Genomic DNA, 19,079 nt, shown 5'->3' on the forward strand with positions numbered 1-19,079 from the left:
TAATTTATCAATTTGAAGTCTATAGAAGTGATGTACTAATTTATCAATTTGAAGAATCTGCAGAAATTATGTATATTTGTATACATATAGAAACATATGTGTATGTGTGAAAGTTTAAAAACTCTGTTTAAGTATTCGAAAGATCTAACTATAATACCAATTGTATTAACATGATTTAAAACTAATGCAAACCCAGTTAGTTTCCATCATTAGTTATAAAATTCTTTCTTAAATTAATGAATTTAAGAATAAATTAAAACCAAGCCATGTCTTATTAAGGCAGAAAAGCAAAATACATGTAAATTTAACAGCTAAGTTGGAAGTCCTCTTACAAAATGAATGGACTTGGTTAATGTTGTTTGAGTAAAGGAAAGGCTTTTGAATACTTGGAGGCAATGTCACTAAAGAGATAGCCAATAACCACTGCAAAAGAGAAGAAAATTTCAGTTTGCAAAATATTGGGGTTTGTAGGGGCTGGAAAAGACTAAATTAATGGTTGTCATCTTCTCCAATGCTGTGACCCTTTAATACAGTTCCTCATGTTGGGGTGACCAAGCACAAAATTATTTTCATTACTACTGCATAACTTTAATTTTGCTATTGTTACAAATGGTAATGTATATATCTGTGTTTTCTAATGGTCTTAGGTGACCCAAGGGGTCATGACCCAAAGCTGGAGAACCAGAGTGGTACATCAGAGTGGTTAAAAAAGGACACAGGGGACAGAGAAAATACATTTAATAGTAGCACAGAAAGAACACTGGCAATTGTGGAATTCTGGGATAACTTTGGATTTTTTTTACAAGAATGGGATTTGAATTTATGCATCCTGATATGAAAGGTCTAGAGAACGAACCTTAAGAGGCTACTTTGAGTACACTTGGGAACCTTTACCTTTCACTTTTCTAAAAAGGGACAATGTTGACTGCTAGAACTGAGAAGTAGACAGTGACATAGAACTTTCTTAAAAATGAATTCGAATATACCAGCATATGCAGTCAACTAATTTGCTGACTTGAAGACAGCCTCCCAAACCTATTATTGCCTGTAATGAAAGACTATATGCACTAATCACAACATGCAACCTTAAAAGTGCTCACAGCCTCTAAAAAATCATGATACAGGGATTTTTTCTTAGACTCAACACATTTTTCATTCAGAAACCTGATTGGCTGTTGTAGATGCTCTGCATGATATAAATTGGGGCCCAGAGCTGGAAGAAGTCAACGGATCAAGCATCCCTGAGCTTCAGACAGAAGTCACTCAGAACACATTCAAAGGTATGTGGATTTCATTCATAATTTATCATATTTATTGTGGTCATTTCTTTCTCTGAATTTCATATTTCCAAGGTGTGAATATATCACACATTTCTATTACTCTGTACTATCCACACCATATGTGCTTCTTCAGTCTTACTATAAATTATAGTCTCTGATCACTGAAGTGAATTTTTAACCTTATAGTACAGTAATGCTTTTGTATGCATTTCTGTAAGTTTTAGGTTAAGCATTCCAATGCTTTTGGGGAGCCAGATTTCACACCAAAATATTTATTTGCTTTTTAATTAAGATAATGCTTTAGTAGGCTATGACCTACTTCTATACAAAACTTTGTTGAATTATGTCAAGTGTAAATGCTTTTTCTTATTAACTTAACCTCTGAAAAAAGATTTAGAAGGTAGAAAACCTCAATGTACTTTTCATAGACAGCACTATTACATGTTTCATCCATATCCTACACATACTTCAAGGTGTTGTCATAAAATAATGTGCATATTTTGGGATGGCCAGTTCTTGCTTCATGTCTGAAGGACCTTAATATGTAGAAGAATTCCAATGTAGTTGATAAGCAAAAAGAGGCTGTTACTGGCTGAAGACAGATTTTTTATGTAGAATTCACTCCAGAACCATTTTAAAAAAGCATAGAATGGTAGCACTGTTCCCTCCCTTTGGTTTAACCATATCTTTTGCTTCACACCTGGAATTCAAAGGTGTTATGAGAGATTCTTGCCTAAAATTCTACAGATGGTGACATCTGGACCTAAACCCACTCTTCCATTAATCTATTCTGGAAAACTACTCAATATTTTTCTCAAATAGCTTATGCTTTTTACAGTAGCTGTGCTAAAGTGGGCTGTACCCCATAAAGAAAATTTCTGTGTCTTCTTACAAAAGTATAAAATTATATTTTGACTATTTCCTCAACTCTTATATTTGACCTTATTCTATCAATCATTATTTATAGATTACATTTAGCTAATATGAGTATACAGGGTGCATAGGTAAAGAAAAATGTTATACAAAATCATTTTGGCAGATCAATTGTGTTGGTATAACTTGTTAACCTTTAGCTTAGTTGAAAAGCCTCTTTAGCTCTATTATGACTCCAGAAGCAATGATATGGGTTGAAAAATGAGAATTATACATGAATGAAGTTCTTTACCAAAAAGGACCCCACATTTTTTCTTAGTAACACACTAATGTGGACTATAGACATGCATAACACATAATTATGTTCATGCCAACATACTTTTTAAAAAATGGCTGATGTTGATTTGCATTTCAGAACCATCAAGAAATGGGTACCTGGATTTTGTTTGCCTGCCTCCTGGGAGCAGCTTTTGCTATGCCCGTGAGTAAAACACCCCTTTTATTTATTGTATTCAATTCCATAAGCTTGGAAATATAAATCTGCCCCTATGTAAATTTCAGGTTTTAACACAGCATAAGATCTGATATCCCCAAGTGTCTAAGTGTTGAAGAAACCCTTAAGAAGCTTGTTAAAAAGAAAATCATGAATGTCTCCACCACAGATTATGATTCAGTGCAGCTGAATTGGGGCCAAACACTCAACATTTTAACAAGCACTTTACCCCCAGGAGACTCTGCCTTAACAATTAGGTTGTAAACACCACTGCCCATCTCTACAAGGAGTAATCTTTTTGAAGGAATCTTGAACAGTTTCCAGAGAAAGTGTTTACTCAGCCTTAGGCAAATGTGACATCCAAACAATCTCTAATAATATCAATTCCTCACAAGTTTCACAATTTCTTCTTGCCCTCCAAATACCAGTGCTGTTACCCTTAAGGAGGTAATATTTCTGCATTAGAAATTCCTTCTTGTACCACCTCACTCTTCTCCAAACCCTCCCCCTTTGGTGTATTGGCTTACTCCTTAGGTATGACTTGGCATTAGCAAGGTTCTGGAATCCTACCTACGCCAAATACATTGATAGCAAACAAATATAGGACAAGGTCTGTATTGTACCATTCAAATGTATCAAAGACCAGGATGTCTGACCCACTCTGTAGACACAGGTACACAATGGCAAAAAGCTAAGGTCACATGCCAGCAAAGGTTTTTGGTGGTATAAAGAGCATCCAATACTACAGAGACCAGCAAGCTCGTATACCTGCCTCTCCTCTCACACACAAGACCAAGATACTGTACTCTGTGCTCTTGGAGTCCTGCATTCTGGTGATTCCTTGTCCTCTGAGGAGCTCTGACATTTACAAATTCAGTCCTTTTCAATACCCCAGTCTCAGACAGTTTATATCTAGACACTGTAGGGAAAACAGCTACCTAACTAATGTTCATTTACATTCAGATGAGAGTGAATAAATCAGATTGCAAAACATGAGCATTTTGGAAGAGTAGATTTGAACTGACTCTTAAGTAGCTTTGTGCCTGAGGGAGGTTTGCTGTTTTAGGCTCACACCTTTCTGTCTCCTGCTGCCACAACCCCTGGGCCATCCAGAACTCCACAAGTCAGGCACTAGTCAGCTGGTCCCCACTTTGGGAAGCACAGAGAGTTCTGATTTAGAAAATTGTTCAGGTTGCTTTTTATTTGGAACTTCTAGATTTCTGTCATAATTCAGTGACACAATAATAAAAAGGGTTGGTCATGAACTTCAATAAATCAATTATTTTATTGTTCAGGGGATCGGTTTAGAATGTTTATATTTTATTACTCTCATCTTGTTCTCACATTGAACAATAGAGTTGGTGTGCTATTTATTTACTTTGTATGTTAATTACTAGGCATTCCTTTGATACCTGAACACTTAACCATCTGATTTATAATGTGGTCCTTTGTGAAACAATTTCTTTCATGTTGTTATTTTAAATTATGTAACACAAACATACCTCTTTTCCTAACACAGAGAGAGTCTGATCAACACGTAAATGGGTGGGTGGAATGGAGTAAAATTCTTTGATGGTTGGTGGGTTTAATCCAAAGATCCCTAGAGGACAAATGGATGCTGTCTTCTGCTTCCAGGTCTCTCACTAGAAGACTATGACCCCTAGGAAAGTTATTTAGGAATGCAGAGACTATTTACAATGTGAAGGCTTGTCCTCCACAGCAACCATACTTAGACTAAAAGTAGACCTCAAATATATTCTACACTATGTATATATTTTTAAAAATATAGCTTTAGACACCCTTAATGTGAACAATTGCATATTGACTTAATCTTTTTCTTTTTCTTTCTCTTTCTCCCTTTGTTTTTTTCCTCATTTTTCTTCCAATTATCCTTCTCCAATTTCTACAAAAGCTACCACCTCATCCTGGGAGCCCTGGCTATATCAACTTAAGCTATGAGGTAATTTTTCTATTTATTAATTTTGACCATTATTTGAGTTAAAGATGTCCTGAGATCTGTAAAGAGTGGTGTGTTGATTCTTCATTCAAGATGTTTCTCAAATGGTCACACTTTTTCAGTTCCCACCAGCAGCTTTAAGCCCTGACTGATGGCCTCAAGCCTGAATTTCCCAGCACCCTCCTACCTGGTCACTCTGACTCAACCTCTACTTTTAAACCTAGTTATAAATGTAACCACCAAGAACTACCACTCAGGAAGGCTCCATGATAGGGCAGAAACTGAACTCGGCTTCAACAGTCTTGTTCTATGCCAGCCTATAAAATTCGAGGAGTAAGTAAGATGTTAAAATCTCTTCTAGCTGGAAAATTGCTGATTCAAAGACATCCACACACTGTGTGCGTTTCTCATTGGCTATGCTAAGTGATCAGTGAAAAGTGGTTTCTAAGAGTTTCTTCAGAGTGTTGGAAAACAAAAGCGTTCTAGAAACAGAGGTTGGGGTTCTTCTCAACTGCATTCAAACCGTATGACCTTGGGAAGATCTTTTTTCCCTCTGGAATTTTGGTTTGCTCATCTAGAGAAGGGAAACAACGATAACCACATTTCAAAAAATGTTATTCAGAGAGTAATAAAGGGTATGAAAAGTGCTATGTCACTCATAACTTGAGTGAGGTTCATAGTTTTTTGTTGTATTGATTAAAGGATGTACTACATGAAAGAGCTATAAATCTGAGTCTAATTAATAAGACTATACTGTCCAGAAAGGTATGAAACTATTTATCTCACAGGTTCAGATAAAAATCTGAGTCTGTTTACTCATATAAACAGAAGAAAAATGCTAGTAGGAATCTGAGACAAATTTTACTGTTTTATCTTAAAATTTAACCAAATTTTATTTAACCAAAAAAATCTATGTCTTAAGGATGAAAGACAATGTTATCACCTACTTTCTCATTGTGATATCAAATAAGAAATAACTAAATGAATATTATAACACATTATTGTGTCATAAGTCTTTAATTGTTTGTTTTGCTCTTTCAATGAAGAGCAGGAACTGTGGAATTAAGTCTAATCACTACTTTTGTAACTTCAGCTGAGTGAATGAACCTACCTGAGTTTTCATAACATTATATATAAAAGTGAGGGTGATACCTGCCTCAGATCATGTAAGAAAACATGAAAAGTGGATGGGATGGATATAACACAGTACCTGACACATAGGAAACATCCAACAAATGTTTACCTTCTTCTTTCTTTTGTAGAAGTCACATTCTCAGGCTATCAATACTGACAGGACTGCATTAGTGAGTCTATATTTCATACTGCATTAGTGAGTTTAGTTTTTAGTTCATATGTAATTAAACTTAATCAAATGCATTCTAATGTCTCTTTCTCTTAAGGTGCTTACCCCTTTGAAGTGGTACCAGAGCATGATAAGGCAGCCGGTATGTAAACATTTTGTTCTTCATTCCCTTAAGAGAATAGGCATGCATTTTACTTCCCTTTTTAACTGAAATATCATGTCTGCTCCACCTACAAACACTAATGGGAATTTTAGTTTGTAAAAGGTCATATCTGTGTACACTGTTAGAAATTCTTGCAAAGGAAAAAATGACTAAAATATTCATAAGGTCATAATAACAAACACTACTGCTACTTCTCCAGTTAGAAATCAACTGAGCCAATGGTAAACCTGACTCTTTGTTTCTCACCAGTATCCTTCCTATGGTTACGAACCCATGGGTGGATGGCTGCACCACCAAATCATCCCTGTGCTGTCTCAACAGCATCCCCAGAGTCACACCCTTCAGCCTCATCACCACCTCCCAGTGGTGCCAGCTCAACAGCCAGTGGCCCCCCAGCAACCAATGATGCCAGTTCCTGGCCACCACTCCATGACTCCAACCCAACACCATCAGCCAAACATCCCTCCATCCGCCCAGCAGCCCTTCCAGCAGCCCTTCCAGCCCCAGCCCATTTCACCCCAGTCTCATCAGCCCATGCAGCCCCAGTCACCTCTGCACCCCATGCAGCCCCTGGCACCACAGCCACCTCTGCCTCCACTGTTCTCCATGCAGCCCCTGTCCCCCATTCTTCCTGAGCTGCCTCTGGAAGCTTGGCCAGCGACAGACAAGACCAAGCGGGAAGAAGTGGTGAGTATACCTTGAAGCCAGAAAAAGACAAGTCCTAGAAATGTGATGTAACAGAGTTGGCCCCAGAGTTCTAAGTTGCAATCTGAGCCTAGAGATGCAGACACTGTAGGCCTCTGTTTCTGTTAGTGCAAGCATACATTGTATCTCTTTTTTCCCCTTTTTACAAATGAATCTGTTGATGTGACTTGGTAATTAACGGCATGGGTTTTATAGTGTATTTAAATTCTAATTATTGAATTTTCACCAGAACATGTTTTACTGAAATGTACTCATTTTAAGAATAGCAGAACAAATGAATATCATTTTTTTACTATTTCAAAGGTTTGACTGGTTTGAATGGGCTAAATCTGCAGAAAGAATATAAAAGGAATAATTCTTAGAATGAGGAGGGCAAATATTAGAACAAGCTGAGAGGTAGATGGGAACTATCTTTCAGGACATACAGGAAAATTGCCTGTCTAAAGTGATAATTCAACTCGAAAGTGGCTAAATTAGTGAGCCTGTTAGACTCTTCTTCAGTACTAGTACTACACAGACAGTGTTTGACAAGAGGTTGCCACAGTTTAGCATTAAATGTTCCTGTTACAGAAAGTTCTGACCAACAAGTGAGAATAGTTAATAAAATGATCATTATGCACACACATAAGTTACATATATGAAATGATGTGATTATACTATGCACATGAATCCAAATGTTATTACAGCTCATTAATGCTATTAATGATTTGATACTAAGAATCAAAGAGGAGCCAGGCAAGAGTGACCAATATTGGGAGCCAGGTCACCTGGATTTTAGTCCTAGCTTTTCCTTAAAAAAGGTGGTAGGATACCAAATTATTTCCATTTTGGGGGTGTTTCCTCTCTTTAAAACAGGGAAAGGAAAAAACAAATAACTTTTAACTCTAAATATTAATGCCACAGTTTCCTTATAAAAATACTGTCATGCATGTCTTCACAATTATAAGCCTATGTATGGAAATGAGGTAGAACTTTCAGAAATTGACTGGAATTGAATAACCAGGTAGCTGTCACTGATTCTCCTAGACTAAGGTACATGCTCTCTGTTTGCATGCAAAGTGAGTTTATTTGTGTCTTCATTAATGATTAACATTATGGATTTGATCATGTGTTTTTATTTTGCCCCAACTATTTGTGGAAAGGTGACTTTGTGGAGGTAGTTTGAACTTTTTAAACTCAATACCCTCCTGTTTAAAATTAGAGTAAAAATACTGATGATTGCCTAGTGTTGTCTTATGGAAAAAAAGTAATGAGATTATAGCAGGCAACACTTGATGCAAGGTGTCAGCTACTATTATAACATTAAATAATATGTCTTAGTGCCTTGAATGTAGGGAACTTCTTTATAATGACAAGACAAGAAACTTCAGAAATTACAGAGTCAAACTCATTGGTTGTACATTGTTTTAACAAAACTGAAGCCATAACTTATTATTGTAAATAGTATTCACTAGGAATGTTTATAAATTATGTTAATTGTTCCTTTTGCTATATTTTTTCAGGATTAAAAAATTCAGAAAATGAGAGAACCGAAGTGGATACTTCGGTTGTTTTTAGGAATAACTCAAGAACACAATGATTTGTGCCTACAATCACTTAGTAAATTCTGTAACTAAAAATAAGTATCATTAGCAGATAATAAAATGTTTTAAAAATCATTCATGTCTTTGTGTTGAATTAAATTTAAAATTCCCTATCACTTGAGAGAACTTATAAGTGAATATTTGTGAATAATGTAGGAACTGGTCATTTGCTTCTACAAATTGACCATTTAGCAGGCAAATAATGACTACATGTCTTCTTAGAGAACCTTTATATTATCTCAAATCTTTTCTTAAAGTAGAAATTTGTACATCTTTAACAATAGCTGAAAAAGTTTTAAAAAGTTCAGCATGTATAGTCACTGAACCTGAACCAAATGAAAGCAAGTTTAGAAGAAAAAATTCTTTACATTGAAAAAGATAAACTTTAAGGAATGTTTATACTTTAAATCAAATTTAGTCTTGGAACTCTAGATTTATTCTTCACACCACATTAGTAATCAAAATCTGGTCTTTTGAACTCATTCTATAGAAAAATATTTTAAGTGAAATTATGTGATATGTAGAATAATAAACTAAATTTAAATTATTGAAGTGATTACTTTGCCTAAGAAAAATTTATTAACAGAGCTTCAAACAGAGAATTTCAGTGATTTTATACACAAGTCATTTCTTTCACTTCATAATCTTTAGGCTGATGAAGTCTACCGCATGGTCTTCAAAATGTTAACAGATGCATAAAATGGACTCAAAACAAGTTTTCTTTCCCACTCATATTTATATTTGAATCATTTTTCCTCTTACACCCACACAGAATTGTAAACAGTCTTTTCAGGGTTTATATTACACAGCACCCACAGTAACTTTATTCCGGTACCTTCATGATGAATGTCCCTTAATCATTTTCTGGAATGAGTAAACATAGCTTTACTGGGAAGGTATCGATATGCAAACAAATAAGCTAATTTTAAAGAACTAAAATGCAATAAGAAAGGTAAGAAAGCATTTAATCAATTAGCATAGGCCACTTTTAATCATCTGAGTAAATAATCTCTGAAGCACTCAGTAGACTAGGTACTACTGTATGTAATAGTGAAAACAGTTATTTCCTATTCCTAGGGTCTTAGCATCTATGAAAGGGATGCAATAAGCTATGTATCAGCAGTAAAAGATGCTCAAGTGGCATTAACCTTATGCAGAAATGCAGTAAAAATTCTATGGCTGTTCATCAGCTTACAACTCATTCCTCTTTGGCAGAGCTGGAACTGATCCCAGCATAAGGCCTTCCACCAACTCAGGAGAGATGTGTCCTCTCTACTGCCTAGGGAGAGAAGGTCCATTCATCCACACCACCTATGTCATCAGTTACCATAACTCTATACTGCTTGTCTCTTACTAGTTGAGGAATAGGCTGTGGTGGACCATGAATACAGAAAGAGGACAAAGAGCAAGTTTCCTGGGAAAGAAAGAACTCTTAGGGATCAGCTTTACCTTTTATTAAAGGATGCATAGATACACTCTTGGGGAAAATGTTATTTTGGTCATTTGTTTGAAGTTGTGATTCATGGAGCTGTGTCCGCTGTCTTGTGACCAAAAGTTGGAAGCAGAAAAATAAAATCTCCTGAGGATCTTGGTGGCATCATTCCATCCTGAAATTACCCATCCCTGGGACCACCTATTGCTTCATGCTTTGCTATTTCAATAAGAAGCATGAGACATGGAGCTCAACCAAAACTACCATTTTTGTAGCCTTGTTACATAAATTGACTCTAGCTCTTCATAATTGTCTCTGAAAGATGAGGGTGATTGTTACTTGCCCTAGATCATGGACAACAACTTGCAGAGTGTGCTGGGTTGTTAATAACATAATACTTAACATAGGAGCGCTGGATATGTTTTTAGCTTCTTTCTTTTGTAGAAGTCACATTCTCAGGCTATCAATACTGACAGGACTGCATTAGTGAGTATATATTTCATACTGCATTAGTGAGTTTAGTTTTTAGTTTATATGATACTAAATTAAATCAACTGCATTCTAATGTCTCCTTCTCTCAAGGTGTTTTCCCCTATGAAGTGGTACCAGAGCATGCCAAGGCATCCGGTATGTAGACATTTTGTTTCTTATTACTTTAACAGGCATGCATTTTAAATCTCCTTATGCATTCACATATGTTTACTTCACTACATTTTAGCGCTAACACTGATGAAATTCTGTTGGGGATGAACTGACCTCAAAGGTCGTAGAGTTCACAGTCATATTACAATATTTATGTGATAAGTCTTCAACAATTGAGGTTTTACAATAATTTTTCATATTAAATATTACCCCAACTTCAATAAATGTCTAATCTATTGCTCACATGAATGCCACAAACTTTACTTTTGGGACCCTATGTACTTCCTTCTTGAATGTTTTATAATATTGGGTCTGTATTATAATGAAGAGTTAAGATTCAATAAATAATGACAATAATTAGTAAAATATTCATAGATCACATATTAGAATAGAAAATGAACAATATAACCTAATAATCTAAGTTAAACTATATTTCTACAAATAAACAGCTTAGTAGCAAATATTGAGGATGGATGTTTAAAAAATCTGGAAGTAATTTTTATCAAAGGAAACAATGATTGCTATACTACCCAAATCAAAATGTAGATACACAGGATTACCATGCAATGGAATGTTTCAAACTATATATATTACATAGTTTGGTAATTACATTTTATACTTGTGCCATTCAAGTATATGTGGGCATTTACGTTTAATTGAATTAAAAGGGAATAAAATTTAAAACAGCTTCTTGGCCATAGTTGATAAATTCTAAATGCTCAGCACCCACACTGGGCAAGTGATTGCCATATTCAACAACACAGATCTAAGACACTGCTAATAGAACCTAATTTTATCAATGTTTCTCTCTACATTACTTTTTGAGGCAGAAGAAGCATATTTATTAATTCTAATGTTTGAAACAAAAGATGACACCAAACAGATTGACTGGTTAAAGTTGAAAAATTGCAATTTTCCATAAGAAGCTATTTCCTGAGCATGTCAATGATCATAATATTTAAAGAGAATTTTCTAAGAATTAGAGGATTCTTTTTCTTTTTCTTTTTTTTGGTCTAACTGTATATACTATGATGGTTTCTCCTCTAGATCCTTTTCAAAACAGATAAATATGGAACTGAAATAGTTTCATTTCCCTACATGCAATAGAATTGTTTTGTCACCAAAGGAATGGTGTTTCAGACCTTGAACCAGTCACATTTGGACTGGTAGTAGTTTAGGTCTGCCCTTGACCTAGACCTTCACATGGAAGAGGTGAAAGTTTAAACTGATTAAAAACTGAAACCAAAAAATTATTTTTCTTAAATCTGATAGAGATTTATTGATTGTGAATGCCAGAAAAATCTGCATTCTTTTCTGTTTCATGATTCAAAAGTTACAGTGTTACTAGGGCACACACATGTATGTACATAATACATACATATGTCCATTAGGATGACATGTAAAAGGACACATGTGAAGACATGTACCATTTGAGCAACTTGAAATTTTAGGTAAGCCTTCTCCACATTCCAACAAGCTAGAGAATATGTAGTGATGACATATGCAATTACTACCAAGGTTATCCCATAAAAATTCAAGAAAAATAGGTCAAGATGCTCATTTTCTTTTCAAGAAACATGCTTACACATCCTTTCCTAATTTCATATAAATTGAAGCTATAGACTTTCCCCCTAAACCTGTGTTTGCTCTTTGATAAACAGTAGCAGGAAATATCAAGAATGAGTTTAAGCACCAAACGTAAAAATCTATGTGAAATAGCCAGTAATTGTGTTGATTTTTAATATGGTGTTCTACTTATCTTAACAGCTTAACATGGAAACCCCAACAGAAAAATGATCTCAATCGGTCTGCTACCTTTCCAGAACGTAATGGCATCTAGTAGTGTTCAATATTGCTTCAATAAAATTCTCATCGGCTTACATTTGTTCTGAAGTTCTTGTTACTTGTAATTTCTCCTTTTGGAATGATTTGTTTGCTAACTCCATCCTTTTTTTTAAAGTATGCAGCTTTAGCAGTAGGGGTCATTGTCTGAAGTTTGCTTATTCAATAATGCTTTCTGGGAAGAGTCCACAACAGATTCATACAAAATACATGACAATTATAACAGATTAATAATTGGAAAATGTGGGAAGATAGTAGCAAGGGGTAAAGAACAGGAAAACAATGGTCATTTTGGTCCCCAAACATTTATCACAGTAGCTGCCTCCTTTATTTACAAAATGAAAATTAGTAAATCCATCTTACATATATCCCCGTTCTTTAATGGAAAAGAGAAAGGAAATGAGGGAATGGAGAGATAGGGACAGAGGGAAGAAAACACCACAGAGTTAAGTATTTTTTCTTATGTGTTAAAAAATCTCAAACAATATTAAATTATCTCGATGCCATAAAAAATTCAAATCCTATATTTGGGTGTGGAATGTGGGTGTTCTGAGGCCAGTCAAGTGTCCATACAACTTCAAAGATGATTTCCTGTGCTATGTGTGTGGTTGGGGGTACTCAAACTTTACAAACAGAGCTTCTGAGTCATAATCATGACCATAGCTGTGGAAAATGGTACAAGTGTCTCATCCTCTTCGGGTCTCAATTTCCTCATGTATAAAATGTAGTGACATCTTTCTTTGAGTCTTTTTTAAAAACTGAAGATAGATTCTTCTCTCATAAATATACCCTGACCACACTTTCCCCTCACTCCACTCCCAACCTCCCCCGCCCCTGATCCACTCCCTCTCTATTTCTCTTCAGAAAAGAGCAGGCTTCTAAGAGACAACAACCAACATGACAAAACAAGACAATAAGACAAAGAAAATGCCCTCATATCTAGACTAGACAAGGCAACTCAGTAGGCAGAAGAGAGTCCCAAGAACAGGCAAAAGAGTAAGAGACACACCCACTCCCACTATTTGGAGTTCCACAAAAATACCAAGCTAATATCTGTAATGACCCCTAAATTCAATCCCTGCGGGATGCAATTATTTGTAGGTGTTAAGGTGTGTGTGTGTGAGCGTGCACATTTGCGAGTGTATGAACTTGTGCTGCATGTACATGTTTGAATGTGTACACATTTGTATGCATGCATGTCTATTCATGCATCTGTAGGTCAGAAATTGATGTCTTTAACTACTGCTCTCCACATTGTTTTTCTTTGAGAAAAGGTTCCTCACTAAACTGAAAGTACACCACTTCTTAAATACTAGCTGGCCAGCAAGCTCCAGTGATCCACCTGTCTCTACCTCCCAAGTACTGGAGATTCCAGAGACACATTGTCATACCTTTTTATGTGGGTGTTGGGTATCTGAATTCAGATTCTAATGGTGCCTGGCAAGCAGTTAGTAAACTGAGTCATCTCCCAAACACAAGATACAATTTTTATATTCACAAATGGGGTCTTCTAACTGTACAACTCAAAGGGAATGCTACACATGTGGAAGTAGAATTGATGCCAAATTTTTTTGTATGACGTAAAAGTTTTCTACAACAAAGGCTCCAATGTGGAACATGTTTAGTATTTATCAATCTGCAATTCCTGACAAATTGCAATCTAAAACAGTTTCTTTACTCATTGTGATCCTGCATGATCTCTACCACGTCCCACCTGATATTCCAGATGCTCTAAAATGTCTATCCCCAATACCAACCTCACTCTCCATTCCCCACTCTAGAGATATCAGGGATCTAGATTCACCAAGTATGTAGATTGACCAATTTCTGAGTATTTTTGTGTCTACCCAAAGAAGCTTATCGTCTAGTGTGAAGACCACAGTATTTTTTTGCTATAGAAGCATTTACATCACATCTTGGGAAAAGTTCTCAGTAGAGAACTTAAGCTCACATGGATGAATGAGAGAGGGCCCCTAGAAAAGATCACATGAGATTATGCACAATGATGGCTGCTCTCTGACACATGGTACATGGAAGCAAGTAGAGAGCATATTATCTTCACTTTCAGGAGTATCTTGAGTTATGTACAGCCCCTGTCTTTTTTGGTTCCAGTGGTTAAACTGAAAACAAATGCAAGAGCAGTTTTTCAGAAGAAATAGAATGAACTGTTTTTCTCTCATTGGTTAGTTCTAAGAAAGCTACAGTGTGAAATCATTATGGTATCCTTTCCCCTTTCCAGTCCTCCTTTTGCAGGCACTTAGAGGCTTTTAAGTGATTCTCTGCAATTCTCTAGGATGACCATAATGAAAATACCATTGAAACATCCCTAGGATGATAATGAATCATAACTAATTGGTTTATATAATCTCTCTGCATGGAATTTAAATGCTCAGGTAAAAAATATGAAGAGGTTGAAAGATCTAATGAACACACACACACACACACACACACACACACACACACACACACACACACACACACAGGGGCTGGGTTAAACTTTGCTTCCTGCTTTGCAGCCTCCACAAATGCACAAATGTCAGCTACTGAGGCAGCAGTCCAAACTGGCTCCTACTATAGGTCTGTGACTGGAGAAGGAAAGAAGGAAATGTTTGCAAATTTGTACAGCTGCATGCAATAATAAATTCAGGCTCTACAGGTTTACAAAATCCCATTTTCGGCCTGTGATGAGAAACTTGGCCTCAAACTGGTTTCTACAAATGATTTTTTACAACTAAAAATAGGCACAACAGAAAACTTCAAAATCTGTTTCCTTTTTTAAAAAGACAGTGCTTAGTTTTCAAATGCTTATAAAAATATTCCTGCTAAAAGGTTCGGTTTCTGTCCAGGGGATTTACAGAGATGGTAGGAAAAGAAAACTATTTTTCTGCCTTTGTGGCTCATTCAGGTAGACAACAAATGTTTCCAGTGAATAACAATAGGTAAGTAGGAAATCAAATTCATGAGTTGATTCAGTTGGTGGTTGTTGATATATGTAATCAGAGACATAATATAAAATCTTGCCTGACAGATGGAATCATTGAACACATTGCAAAAATCACGATCTAAGAGGAGGAAATGGTCTTCAGAAACGACGTGTCATGTAATAACATTTTGTACTTATTTAAGGTATGCATAGAGTAGAGTGGCCTGTGCACATGATAGAGAAAGGAAACTCCATGAAAATAAATTGAAATGAAATTCTCACATTGTTTGATGTCTTAAAGAACCAATACTTAGAAAAGCTTGTGATTTCACCATGATGGTGTTAAAACAAAATCGCCAAACAAACTAATGTTTACTGTTACTTCTGGAAAGAGTCCTAGAAACTTTTACATATAGATATGTGATGCCAGCAAGAAGCTTAGCTCTGTAAACATTTTGGTAATATTCAAAACTAACTAAGAAAATACTAAATTTTGAGATTTTCTATGAAGTCAGAAAAATAAGACAAATGAAAATGAGGAATAGTCAGGTTATGTCCCAAAGGCTGCTTTTCTCATCTCAAACAGTAAATGCAAGGTTTTCTGAATCAGCCATCCACTTTCCTTCATGGAGTGGCTACAAAGGCTTCATTTCGTGGTTCTGAACCAGTATAAAATGAAAGCTCATGACATCACAAAATCAACAGCATCTGTGGCAACATCCTCTCCTGTCTCCTGTTGTTATCATTACATAATACTCCAAGAATGAAACTCAATAATGTCTCAGCAGCAGATACTAAGGGATACACTTAGTATCCCTTCCGTCATGGACTATTCAAGAGACACTGCCAAAGTCTTAGCCACCAGTACTCTATTTCCTTAGTTGTGATGCAAAAAATGTTAATACCACTGGGACATTCACAACATTATGAAGCCATATGTATCTGAAAATCAAGTAGTTTCAATTGCTGAAGAAATAACTCAGAAAAGAGTTTATGGATCCTTCTTAAGATTTAATTCTAGTTTTCAACAAAAATATGAATTTTTTGGCAATAACATTGAATGCCAGTTAACCTGGCTTGAAGACCCCAAACCTTCTTTGGGAGCACCGATTTGGTCAAGGCCCCTTTGGGAGAGTGTCAAACAACCCTTGCACAGTTGCTGCATATCATTTATTTACATTACAGTTCCTATGAGTAGCAAAACTACAGTTATGAAGTAGCAACGAAAATAATTTTATGGCCGGGGGGTCACCACAACATGAGAAACTGTAACCGCTGTTCTAGAATAACAGGAGGAAAGACATCTTAATGGCCTTCCAAACTTTCTGAACTTAGAAATTGAAGGAGATGCAAATGCAGGACGGAGTGATCTGAGTGAAGACAACCTTCCCAGTATGATTTCATCTCTCATTTCCCACTGTGTCCTCTTCCTTCAGTGGGGTCCTTAATTCCTGAAGCTGTCCATATCATGCGGCTCTGGTCTTAGTCTGCTCCTCACTAGAGGTACAACACACTGATCCCAAAATGCACATGTAGTATCTTCTTACCTCTCTGGGGCCCTTACATCTCAGCAGCAACAACAGCTCCAGACACAACTGACCACCCATGCCACCCCAAGAGCTCCTGCCCAGTGGGGGACAGGGAAGAAAGCAGGAGGCAATGGTACTGCTCAGTGCTAAAGGAGCCAGCCTGTCAGGCTCCCCGACTGGAATGCAAGGCACGAGGCCTTGGTAGGGAGAAGGCTTTGTGTCCCTGTGATTCTCTGAGTCAGAAACCCTGGGGATCTCTCCACTCTGAAAGGCCTTCCTAGGAATAGCAAGCCAAGAGATCCAGAGTGCTCTCTTAGGGAAGAGCATCTAAAAGTTAAAATCTAAAATCTTGAGCTATGTGATTCTATAGACATGTGCCTGCTTAGAGGAAACACTGGAAATGCAATATGAATGTTGGACGTGGAACAAACCATTTAGAAGAAACACACACATACCTGGTAAGGGATTCCTATCCAGCATTTATAAAATCATCCTTCCAACCTAATGATAAAGAGTAAAAGAGCTCAAGAAAAAAAATATGTGAAGGGTCTTCCTCAGAAGAAAATGAATGAGCATCACCAGCTCTCAGGGATATGCATCACATACTGAAATAACTTATAAATGCAGTGGTGAGGATGAGAAACCCTTAGTCTGCACTTTTAGTGGGAATGTCAAATGCTTTAGAAAACAGCTTGGTGGTTTCTCAAAATGTTAGGCAGACTTCTGTGACGCAACAGTTCAGCTCTAGGGTATAAACTCATCAGAACTGAGGGTGTAGACTTATATCAAAATGTGCAGGTGCATGAATAGGCAACATGATGTTGATTGAAATGTCTCAGGCCCAGAGTGTGTGATTCCATATCCAAGAAATGTTCAAGACAGGTACATTTACAGTGACAGGTCGGTGGTTTCCAGGGACTCGGGGAATGGGCAGAAGACAGCGATGATGAAGGGAAGCAGTTTTATTTTAGGAATGATGAAATGATTCCATAACACAATGTGGGAGTTGCTCCATGGATACACCATTGAGTTACTCAGCTTAAATGGGTAAATTGTATGATATGTGAATTTCATTTGGATAAAACTGATTCATTAAAAAAAAGAATGGAATGTCGGTTCTTATTCCCTCACAAGAACCCTTGCCAATGATGGAAGGCTCTTCTGAATTTTCCATTACTCCTGCAAATTCTATCACTGCATTGTAATCAGGCTTCTATTTGAGCTTGAATCTAGGACCACTGTCCCTTAGAAGTAGGACTTTGGGGCCTTCTTCTTAGTCACTTTGAGTAAAGATTCCTGCTCCTCTGTAATGCCTCCAACGCTGAACACCAGCACCCATCTCTACATGGCCACAGCTTCATCTATGACAGCTCTTTGCTCTTGAATTCCACTTAATCTGTGAATTAAAGGTCATTTAGTTCCAGCAGAACAGCTCAATGTATTCCACCTAGTTGAAATTTAGCAAATTACTTTGCCCTTTACATTTTTTTATTTATTAGAAAGGAAAGACTCCACTTAAAAATTGTTTAAATTTAGTGCATGAGCGTGTGTGCATGTGCGTGTGTGTGTGTGTGTGTGTGCGCGCACGCACGTGCGCATGCTCATATGTAGGTAAGAGGACACCTTGTGGAAATCAGTTCTTTCCTTCTACTACATGGGACCTTTGCTCAAACTCAGGCAATCAGGCTTGGCAGCAAACATCTTTATCTGCTGACCTATCTCACAAAACGCAAGAATCTATTCTTTCAAGCTAGAGTTTTGCTTTCAGTCACCAGTGTCTATTTTAAAAATTATAAATAAAAAAGAAACTAGCAAGAGGTGACAGTGAAGAAAGTGGTCACTGAATTCCAAAAACCACTGGCATTCTTATCTATCATCCACTAGAATAACTGTAGTTGAGTTTATGACACATTTGTTAAAAGCATATTAATTTTGTCATGTTTATTAATATTACTTGTTTGCTTTCTATTCTTCATCTCTTTAATACGAGTTTATTATAAATATAATTTGAGTTTATTATAAATATAAACTCTATAAATATGAGTTTATTAGTGCTATTATGTGCATTCTACCTTGCACTTAAGATTTTGTTTAAAATAGTACCTTCTACTAATAGGGCTAATGCTTCCAAAGAAAGGTTTGCTAGTCACTTCAGTTAGCTACAAGGTTCAGATTCTGGCATTTATCATATTCATACAATAGCAGTAATATGTAACTTTCATCTATTCTAGGTTTGTCTGAAATGTTTCCACCATAAAGGCACTTAATATTATCTTATTTTTTAAAAGATAATGCCATTGCCTTCTAAAAGATATTGTGTTTTGTGAGACGTAGGTTTTTCTCAAGGAAGACTA

The 19,079-nt window shown here is 36.4% G+C and overlaps 2 protein-coding genes across 3 annotated transcripts in view; one reads left to right on the plus strand and one right to left on the minus strand.

The window, feature by feature from the left end:
- Window positions 1-19,079, minus strand: part of Arhgap6 (Rho GTPase activating protein 6) — a 500,327-nt gene that overhangs the window by 113,954 nt on the left and 367,294 nt on the right. The window lies entirely within an intron of this gene.
- Amelx (amelogenin X-linked) lies at window positions 4,559-8,432 on the plus strand (the record flags this gene model as incomplete). Its single annotated transcript, NM_001281570.1, is given in 5 exon segments — window positions 4,559-4,606; window positions 5,866-5,907; window positions 6,004-6,048; window positions 6,319-6,756; window positions 8,277-8,432. Coding segments are annotated over 5 exon segments (579 nt in total), but the record flags the coding sequence as incomplete, so codon positions are not given.

The sequence above is a fragment of the Mesocricetus auratus genome, unplaced genomic scaffold (assembly GCF_017639785.1).
Source record: "Mesocricetus auratus isolate SY011 unplaced genomic scaffold, BCM_Maur_2.0 Super-Scaffold_100003, whole genome shotgun sequence".
Classification (NCBI taxonomy): domain Eukaryota; kingdom Metazoa; phylum Chordata; class Mammalia; order Rodentia; family Cricetidae; genus Mesocricetus; species Mesocricetus auratus.